At 37.8% G+C, this 10,883-nt stretch overlaps 1 protein-coding gene across 2 annotated transcripts in view; it reads left to right on the forward strand.

Annotated features, from left to right (window-relative positions):
* ZNHIT6 (zinc finger HIT-type containing 6) overlaps positions 1-6,153 on the forward strand; it is a 50,735-nt gene extending 44,582 nt beyond the window's left edge. For both annotated transcript variants that reach the window (XM_032218484.1, XM_032218485.1), the window contains exon 10: positions 5,882-6,153. In XM_032218484.1, coding sequence (XP_032074375.1) covers positions 5,882-5,958 — 77 coding nt within the window. In that variant the 3' untranslated portion in view covers positions 5,959-6,153. The remainder of the gene's footprint in view (positions 1-5,881) is intronic.
* The last annotated feature ends 4,730 nt before the right edge of the window (positions 6,154-10,883 follow it).

Genomic DNA, 10,883 nt, shown 5'->3' on the forward strand with positions numbered 1-10,883 from the left:
TTTCCATTGGTTTTCTGAAATTCACTTCTGTCTTTATGGAATAAAGGTGAATTAGCATTATGCGAAGGAAGAAAATGGTACAGCATAGGATCTATCTAACCAACACAGATATCCAGAGAGAGAGGAAGATGCATGTACTAAAAAGATAAAAGTTATACTGGAAAGAGATTTCCAGTAAGCTTGATTAACTGTAAAAAAATTAGCAGCAAACATATTTTAGGGAAACCTCACTCATTTCAACAGTAATGGTACTGTTGCCAGCATATAGTGAATCTCTGAATTATCATAAATTATTTGACATCAGAAGCCAGAAGGTAAGGGAGAGTTAAATTTTGTTCGGATGCTGAACCCCACTTGTATTCCTACCCAGCTGAAAAAATAAATTTTACATAAAAACAAATCTTTCTTTTCTTGATACACCATACATTTAAAAAAACCTGACTCAATTCAGAAAAAAAGCCCTTGTATGCTTTTCTTTTTCTGATCAATCCAATGCATTTCTGGTGGTATAGTTATTAAGATGTTTCTTGGTAGAATTATACAGATGTTGGTGACATTCTAGTTTTTATTCTGTTTCTCAGTGCTCATTATTGGCTGTAGGTTTTCCATTAGTTCTATTTCAGTAAAATAAGTGGTCCTTACTAGGGGGTGTGGATTCCTTTCTCTATGTAAAATTACTTGATCTCATTTGAGCAAGAGTTAATAAGGCTATGAAAGGAGAATTGGGGTAAGCTGGAAGGCACAAGGAGTCGGATGATGAGCACATCAGGAAATGAGTGATCACACACTATGACATCAACAGCCAGGCATTTAGGCAGTCCCGATTACAATATCTTTGGCTCCAATTCCACAGCATTATGTTGAAATACTGAAAAGTGCAGAGATATCAGGACTTAACAGTTTTCTGCATGAATTAGAAATCTAAGAAAAGCCTTAATGCAATACCACCTGACAAAATTATTTTATTAGGTGTTATTAAAATTGCATATGTTGCTTTCTTAATACTTGCAATGAAATACAGTCATGTCATAATTTATGATTTCTGTCACTTTTTGCCACAAAGATATTGCCCTGAAAGGAAGGCAATTTTAGATGACCTCTTAAGGAAAAATAACAAAGGAAAGTAATTCTGTGCAAAGTCCCAACTTGGCAGGGCAAACATTTTTATTTCAGCTGAAACCTCAACCCTCAGTCATAGCCCTGTGGAAGTGATTCTCTCAGTATATGTTTGTGTATATTTTTTATGTACGTCCCTCTGTCAGAAATGAGGGAAGCCCTTTTGTGTTGAGCAACACAAGATAAAGACAATTGCAAATCTATCAATCACATCCACGGTTATTGCCAGTGGTGTGTTTTTCTGAAATATGGAAATGCATCATAGCAGATAACCATATTTCATTGGACCTGTTGAAACGGAGATATTATTTTTCTCTTACTGACTTCTCAACTGAGGAAACCAGAGTTCCTATGCCACACGTTAATAGTTTCTTTAGGATAAGCTTAAAGGGCATTTGTTCCATTTTCATCTTTCTTTACTTTGATTATAGAAATAGTTTTACCAGCAAAATAAAAAGGGACGAAATAGGATTCTAAGAATGAGGGGGAGAGCTCTTTTTCCATGCCCCAAAGATTTTCTTTAGATCAGTGTTTCTCAACCTTGGCAACTTGAAGATGTCTGGACTTCAACTCCCAGAATTCCCCAGCCAGCATTCGCTGGCTGGGAAATTCTGGGAGTTGAAGTCCAGACATCTTCAAGTTGCCAAGGTTGAGAAACACTGCTTTAGATCTTCCATTTAGACAATGAGGATGAGTCCTCAGTTCTCATTTGACTTCAAGACAAGTTGTCGTAGTGATGCTGGGATGAGGATGCCACCAAAACTTGTTGGAGAACAATCCCACAGAAGGCAGGATTTTTTTCCCTGTGCAAGAAACAGAAAAAAAAAACATGAATCTGTTTATTGCTTAAAAGCTTTTCTCAAGATTTTTGGTTTGAAAGTCTGTCTTTACCTGCAGTCCTACTGAAGTTTTCTTTAAGCAAAGAAACAGAGAAAGCACTGCTGGGTTTGACTTCTAGATTTTTTTTAAACTTCTGTATAATAGCTCTCCTTTGAGTGACATGACTATGGGTGGGGAAGGAGGTGGGGGCTTAGAATGAAGGAATTGGCAACATTCCAAGATGCTGGGCCACATTTTTCTCCCATAGAAAGATTAGGAGATTGATTTTTTTTTTCTCCTCAGCCCTTGGACAGACCTGGCCCATTTTCAATTCAGTCTTTCTCTTGGAGAATTCTGCCCCCAGACTAAGTTTCTGTTCAGTTTTCAAAAGACTTTCCTGCTGACAGGCAGAGTCCTGAGCCCCTTTACATAATTGCTCTCCATCACTCCTTGAGTTAGAAAAATAAAATGAAAAGGGAAGGCATGCTCAGAAAGTTTCTACTCCGCAACTGTCCTGGCCAATTTTTTTTTTCACAGTAGACATCCTTCCTCTTGAAGGAGATAAGCGGCCTCTGTAGTGGCTGAAAGGAAAAGAGTATCTGATTATGTGGGGAAGTACATAATTTAAGCTAATTCTTTTGAAATGTTCCATTTTCTCTAAACACCTCAAGAAAGCCGCCTTGATGGAAACGAAACATGAGGAAATTACCTGCAGACTTTCTTAGAAAAAGAAACAACTCTTTTCTTTTTTTTTTCTCTTTCCAAGCCTTATTTAAGATTAGCGTAGAAGCTGACGCTCCCATTAGATTTTGGAAGCAATTATTCAGCTGTTCCATAAATTGGTTCCCATTTTAGAAAAAGAAAGGGGAAGGTTTTTATTTTTACAGTATCCGTCAATAATGTGTCGTTTTGATAATGGGCAATTTTTATGCCTTGATTGTTGAAAGCTCAGAATGAAAAAAAAAAACGTTCTGCTGCAAATAATTGAAACAGTATCATAAAGGCTTATTTTCATATTCACATCAAATTTATTTAGGTCTTTTTTCAGGTTCTCTGTTTTAATTACTATTAATTACGAATTAAATCAAGGTAGTCCTTGTATTGCAACCATTCATTTACTCACAGTTCGAAATTGTAACAGCACTGAAAAAAGTAGCATGACTTTTTCACACTTACCAATTGTTGCCACATCCCCATGATCACATGATCAAATTTCAGATGCTTGGCAACTGGCATGTATTTATGATGGTTACATTGTCCCAGGGTCATGTGATCCACCTTTTGAGACCTTCTGCAAGCAAAGTCAATTGGGAAGCCAGATTCTCTTTAACAAATGCAGTGATTCACTTAACAACTGGGGCAAGAAAAGTTGTAAAATGGGACAAAACTCACTTAACCATTGTCTTGATTAGCATGCATTTTGGGTTCAATTGTGGTCAAAAGTCAAGGACTACCCCTATACAACTATACCCTAGGTCCTTTGATTTTATGGTGCAAAGATTCTGCTTCTACCTCAATAAAACAATACAGTGACAGGGTTCGCTACTGTGTTGAGAGAAGGGAAATCAGAACTTCTAAATCTCTTGAAACAGAAGTGTGTAATTTATACATGCCTCACTACAAGAAGAATCAGGAAATAATGTAAGCAGAGGACAGAATTGATTCCGATCGAGCCATGAAAGCCAAAATGCTTATCTTTCTTGAACTAGATAAAATTTTAAAGCCACTTAGATCAAGTCTTCTCCATTAAGATTTTTTCCTTTTCCAAGGTTTCAAGGCTTCTGTAGCTAAACCACTTTGAAATTAGTCAAGATAGTTTATAAAATCACTGCCAGAAGTGATATCATATTCTTTATTTCCAGACATTTTTCTGCCAGTAGAATATACAGTAAGAAAAGAAAAGTGCACCTGAGGTAATGTCAAATCAACACATAATCTCTTTCAGCAAGCTTTCAAACCTTCCATTACTTTGAGCAGACATAATTCTAGGAATCTAAATAGACAAGTATCAATCTCAAATGAATGAAAGGTCATTTTCTGAATAATGATCCAAATCACCCTTCCATCTGGGGCTAATGTTGAAATTCAATGTGATTCTGAAATTCCAATCATTAGGATTCATATTGCAGAAGTTTTTGACATTAAAGCCTGAGTTCAGACACCAAATATCAGACTAAATTGCAGAAAAAGGAAATAACAGGTTTTCTTTGGCATGGAAATTGTATTTAGTCTTTGTCCTAAATGTCATAACTATATCTCACAGAACTTCTTCCCATACCTTTCCAGCATACATGGATATAGGGGCATATATGAGAGGGGAGGAATCATCTTGGATGAAACAATACTTACAATATTCTTTTAGAACCTAAAACAAATAGTAAAAGGAATGCTGAACTTTATCAAAAATAGCTATCCTTTTCATTAAGCCTGACCAAGCCCACAGAATATCTACCACTACTTTGGTGGTATTACTTTCTGGCAATTCCATTGCCAGAAGCATTCTGATCCATTGAGTAGAGGATGAGTTGGGTCCCTAGAAATCGGCTCTTAAGGAACTGCTGTCAATAATTAGGGGCATTTGATTATTGGTGCAGATTTAATTTTTGAGGTTGACATATAGTATCCATATACTGCTAAAACTCTTGTGTTTCTAATTTTCAATTGAGCAAAACAGTGCATCATAGAGCAATAATTTTTGGACCAAGCTACTTTAAGTGGCTACCTTTTAGAATGTGTCTAAAAACTGGGACTCTGTACTCTCCTGGGATTGAAATTTTTAAAAGTTGTGGTGGTCCCACAAGCCAGAGCAGGAAATGTGATTGTCATTTCCAAATTACCTGACAGTATTCCACAATTCATTGGGGAAGCCAGCAGCCTAAACTCAGTTGTGATCGCTGATATTTCTGCAAGCTTTCAGAAGCCTGAAAAGTGTAGCGAGGGTGCAGCATAGGTTGGAGAAGTGCGTGAGGATATCCTGTGGGTCAGGACAGTGTAGGAAAGTGTGAGTAGCCAGCATGAAAGTAGGGGGACTAAAGAATGGTGTACAGGTGGGGGAGACTTACTCAAGCAACTTGTAATGTTCCCTGTAGTTTCCTCATTGACTTCCTCCCTGCAAGCTTTCCATAAGCAAAATCAGTGGGGCAGACTGCAGGAAATTGCAAGTCTAAAGCCAGTAGGCAAGTAAGTGGCTGCTGCCACAAAGTGGAAGTTACAAGGGATTGCACAAGAAGTGTGACAAGGATTGGGGAGGGTGTGCAATGGGTAAAGTCAGTGAGGGTACCTGAGAAGTGTGGCAAGGATGCAGCATAGATTAAGGGGGGATAGGGCAGGGAGGGGACACAAGGATGTTGCATGGGTTTGTGTGACTGAGTATAAGGGCTAGTGCACAATTATTAGTTAATTGAAACAATGATCCAAATGGGTCCGTATAGATCATTCTGTTTTTCCTCTGTTCCCCACTTTGTTAGTTTTAAGACATTAGCATGCTCCCCTAGATTAAAGATTTGAAACTATCTTAATTGATCAGAGGTTAACAGAACTTTTTTTTTCGCTGTTAGCAATGTTTTTACAGGTGGTCCTTATTTAGCAAACACAATTTGCAACAAGCAATTCAGTTGTTAAGTGAAGTGGTTGCTAAGTGAAACAACGACTGTGCTTATGATCTTACTTCAGCTTTCCTTTGTTTTACAGATTTAGGAAGGGCTTATATGCAAGGATGAGTTCCAAAGTTACTTTTTCATCACCATTGTAACTTTGAAGAGTTGTTGTACAAGGAACTTGCTAAATGAAAGCTACCTGTATTATTTTGAGGACTACAATTTTATAGCCAATCCAGAAATTCTGCATTCTATAATGGTGTGATTATAGATAGGCACATTAGTGGCAGATGCAACTAGATTGAGTAAATAACAAATACTGTATAAATATATTTCTTTTTCCCCTTTAGAAATCAATATATCTAACGAAGACATGATTAAAGAAAATTCTTCTGAGGAAGAAGGGGAAATCCACGATAGCTCCTGAAGATATCAGTGGAATGCAGATTGGAGTATTTTATATTACATGTATCATTTTGAGGAGATATTCAGCAAATATATTTGTTTTGAATGTTATTTTTTTGTTTTTAAAAAATCAAAATCTATAATCACTGAAAAACTATACAGATTGAACAAATAAATTCAATAAAGATTAAAGGATCAACTGCACAATAGAATTTTATAGAATTTGCAAGCTTGCTTTATTTATTTTTTTATTTTCACTTCTTGATCTCAGTTAGTGTAAATATTTGTTGTATGTTCATGTCCCTAACCAACCTAGCTTCAAGATCTTATAGATATATCATAAATACGTTAAAGAATCAGATAGCCACATCTCTTTATGCCACTCCTTGCTCTTATTTTAAATACAGTTTTATCATTTATGGTTTTCATCATATTCAAATATTCAGTCAGCTTTTAGATTTATTGTGTGTTTACTCCTTTTCTTTATGTTAAAACCATGTATTCAAAGAAAACCTATTTTTAAAGTAGATATTCATCAAGATATTTGTAAATGGCTCAATCACTTCTCTACTTTCATTTTTCATCCATCCATTCACATCACCTAGTAGAATATTTTTCCACTTGATTGCCTTAACTCAATATTGCACAATTTTTTTCACAAATATTTCCATTAATAAAGCCATTCCTGAGAGCAAAACATGTGTCAACCCACAATCATCCCATTGATACTCTCTGACATATATTTTAATTCATAATTCTTACATTTCTACTTTCCTGTCTGATTCAGCTTAATCTTAATTCCGATCTATTATATCCTTCCCCTTTCTTCTTCTTTCACATGCTCACAATGTATCAATTTTTAATTTTTCTTTTATGAATTAACTCATGCTCCTGTATATTCTCCTGTATACCAAGTTGCAATCTTCCACATGCCTTAAGGAGTTAAAAATACTAACTTTTCCTATCCGTCATAATTCGATCTACTGAAGCTTTCACATAATGCTTTTTAATAAGATAAAGAAGACAGAGGGTTCCACATGCAGCATTCCTTACTAACAGTAAAGATGGTACTAGTGAGCTTTAACATATTTTAGTTAGTAAATCACAAGCACATCCAGTTTTACTTCAAGAAAGTTCTAGCTATTTTAAAGAAGATATAGGATAACCATATTGGCAGAGTCAACAAAATGAAGAAATGTGACACTTCATTTTTTCAAGTTGTTGCCATTTGTTGTGGTAAATATGTTTGCCACAACAAACGGCAACAACTTGACCTTCAAAAAGGTCATTTTGGGAGTGGGGGAAAGTTATTGAGGATCATGAGTCAGAATGTAGTTAATCCATTTGTTGCCTTTGTTGTTCTCGGGTCATTTGTTGTTGATTAACAGTTTTGGAATGTAGGGAAGGAACCTAGAATAGCTGGAAAAATCTAAACAGCTCTAATTATTTGCAAAGGTATGATATTGAAATACTAAACTGGCTCAATCATTCAGCTCAACACTGGCATGCCTCTGGGGTAATGACCTATAGCTCCAATACTTAAATGTTACTAATTTTTTTAGTCACTGTCTATCGCATAATTCATGGAGTTATAGGATATCTTAATAATATGGTCATTAGGAATAACTAAAAAAAGATGTTGAGATTCTAGAAAGAATGCAGAGAAGAGCAACAAAGATGGTGAGGGATCTGGAGGCTAAACCATATGATGAACGATTGATGGAACTTGGTATATGTAATGAAAAGAAGGATTGGGGCAGTGGTGCATTCCAGATCCCGTTGCAACTGGTATGGTTGCAACGGCCTGGCATCCACTACATGAACATGTGCAGCGCCTCCTTGATGCTCCCGCTGCTCGGTGGAGTGTCACGCAGGCGCCGTGCGCTCTGTACGTGCACGGAAGCACCAAAGAGCTCAAATACAGGTGAGCTCAGGCGGGTGGGTGGGCCCTCTGGAGCACCATTGCTCTGGGCAGGCACCAATACGCCTGTATCGGGGCGTACCGCCTCCAATCCACCACTGGATTGGGGTGATATGATAAGTTCCAATATTTGAGGGGCTGTCGCAGAGGAAAGGATGTCAACCTATTTGGAGAATAGGTCTTGTCCTGAGCTCAGGACAAGATGTACACGCAATCCTTGACTTGCAACCACAATTGAGTCCAAAATTTATGCTGTTATGCCCATTTTGTGACAATTCTTGCCACCATTGTTAAAGGAATAACTGCAGTTGATAAGTTAGTAATCCAGTTGTTAAGTGAATCTGGCTTCCCAATTGACTTTGGTTGGCAGAAGTTCACAAAAGGTGATCACATGACCCCAGGATGCTTCAATGGTCATATATGTACCAGTTGCCAAGCACCTGAATTTTGATCACATGAGCATGTGGACGCTGTAAATGTTGCCACTGTGAAAAGCGGTCATAAGTCACTTTTTTCAGTGCTGTTGTAACTTTGAACGGTCACTAAATGAACTGTTATAAGTCAAGGACTACCTGTAGTGAGTGGAAGATAATTAAAGAGAGAGCCAATCTAGAAGTAAGGATAAATTTCCTAACAGAACAATTGGAAGGGCTTATCACTAAAAGTTGTAGATGTTAGAAATCATTGGCGGTTTTCAAGAAGAGACTAAGTAGCATTGGGTCTCCAGCTTGGAACAGGGTTTGACTAGAAGTTCTCCAACTTTCTTATTCTATGTTCTAGTCATGACCTATTCCATGGAAGTTCCTCCAGAGCATGTCTGATGCATGCTCAACCTCTTTGATGACCTCCATGGAAGGAGAACTCGCCACTGAATCTATTTCTTTGTAGTTATAGTTTTGGTCTTGCACTCGGGAATAGAACAAGTCCACTTCCTCTGCAATATGCTAACTCTTAAGATATTTTAAGACTGCTATCGTTTCTTCTTTAATCCACCTCTAGGTAAAAGGTAAAGATTCCCCTCGCATATATGTGCTAGTTGTTCCCAACTCTAGGGGGGGGGGGGCAGTGTTCATCTCCGTTTCAAAGCTGAAGAGCCAGCACTTTCTGAAGATGTCTCTGTGATCATGTGGACACCGAAGGCGCATGGAATGCTGTTACCTTCCCACCAAAGATGGTCCCTATTTTTCTACTTGCATTTTTACATGCTTTCAAACTGTTAGGTTGGCAGAAAATGGGACAAGTAACGGGAGCTCACTCTTATGTGGCGTTAGGGATTCGAACTGCCAAACTGCCAACCTTTGATCGATAAGCTCAGCATCTTAGCCACTGAGCCACCGCATCACTATAGAATAAAGATGCCCAGATCTTTTAACATCCTCACAGGGCTTGATTTACATCTTAGTTGTTCTTTTTTTTTTCAACTCGCTCTAGTTTCTCACAGACTTTTTAAAACAAAGGTGTGCAGAACTGGTGCACTCAAATCACCAGTAGAGTAGAACAATTTCTTCCTGTGATTTAGGGTCTCAGGATATTGTTAGCCCTTTCAGCATCTGCATCCCTCCGCTAGCTCATCTATTGCTTGTGGTTAACAATACCCAGATTCTTTTTTATTAAACAAATATCAAACCAAGTCTTGCTGATCTTACACTTGTGCCTTATATTTTTCCTGTCTACATGCTGTTAAATTCCATTCTGTTCATTTCATCCCATAGCTCAAGTCAGTCTGGAACGCTTTACAACTTCTCATGTACTTAGCCAGACTTCCCAGCTTAGTGTCAATTGCAGACTTGCTACGCATCCATCAACCCTGCCATTCAAATCATTGATAAAGATGACAAATAGCACAGGATCCACAACTTGGAGTCCCGAAGACCTTATTCAGTGCTTCAAGCCAAGCCAAAAAGGGAGCTAATAAGGAGCACTTTGGATGTCTCCTTCAGCAGATTGTGAATCAATCTATCATAATACTCATTATTATTAAGGAGAATATTATGAAAATCCTTTATAGTAAGCAAAAGATTCCCACATGCCCGACTGCATCTGCCAAATGGACGGGCTAGTTCAGGATGGACTGCAAATAAATAATTAAAAAGCAACTGACAAGAGTTTTGATGAATAACCTAAAATCTCAATAACTCACTTAACTGCTCTATGCAGTAGCCTCTCCGGGGAAATGATGAGCATCTCATTAACTGAGTCATTTAAAGCTAGATTGGACAACGCACTGGAAAAACCGCTGCGGTAATAGCAACTTTAGCTCATGGGTTGGTACATTTGTAGCTTCAAGATACTAAATAAACATTAGCTCATTGTCCTTGCCTGAAAGGGTGAGTAAATATTATTTATTATGATAACTTTATTGTCTTGTTTTTTTATAAAAAGGGGGAGAATGGGTTATGTAGCTTAGCCCTTCATTGTTCCAGGGCGAAAAGAAATACCAAAGCAGCGGCCAAGCTTTTTAATGGCTTTCCAGCCTGTTTATTAGATTAACTGCCTGTTCAGCGGATCCCAAGGAATAAGAATGTGAAGATCATTTATATCTTTGGGCCCATGATCTGTTTAACAAAGTATTCTCAGCCTCGCTCTAGGTGATTTCCCCACTATCTTATTTGGAGGCTTTCATGGAGATCCCTAGATTAGTTTAATAATAAGTTTAATTAGTAGAAGGGTTCCATTAAGGCGGGAGGAAAGGAGGGTCAGGTCTTGCCTCTGACTCATCAGAAGTATTCTGGACCATCTACTGGAACTGTGGTGCTTTGCAGAGGGAGAGGCTGAATGAGTTGGTCCTCCTTTTGATGAAGTCACTTTTGAACTCACTTGAAAGAAGCAGCATTTTAAATGAACTGAAAAGATAATTACACTATTACATAACTGAAAGAAAGTGGAATATCATCTACTGTAACATTTGCTGAACCCACCCAGATGTAGACCACATGAGGACCTTCCCAGTCATTCCTTTTGGGTTTACCCAGTATGGGAAAAGTCAAAATGTTATGGACATAGAAGAGAGATTAAATAGCAGCACT

Source organism: Thamnophis elegans, chromosome 5 (assembly GCF_009769535.1).
Source record: "Thamnophis elegans isolate rThaEle1 chromosome 5, rThaEle1.pri, whole genome shotgun sequence".
Taxonomy (NCBI): domain Eukaryota; kingdom Metazoa; phylum Chordata; class Lepidosauria; order Squamata; family Colubridae; genus Thamnophis; species Thamnophis elegans.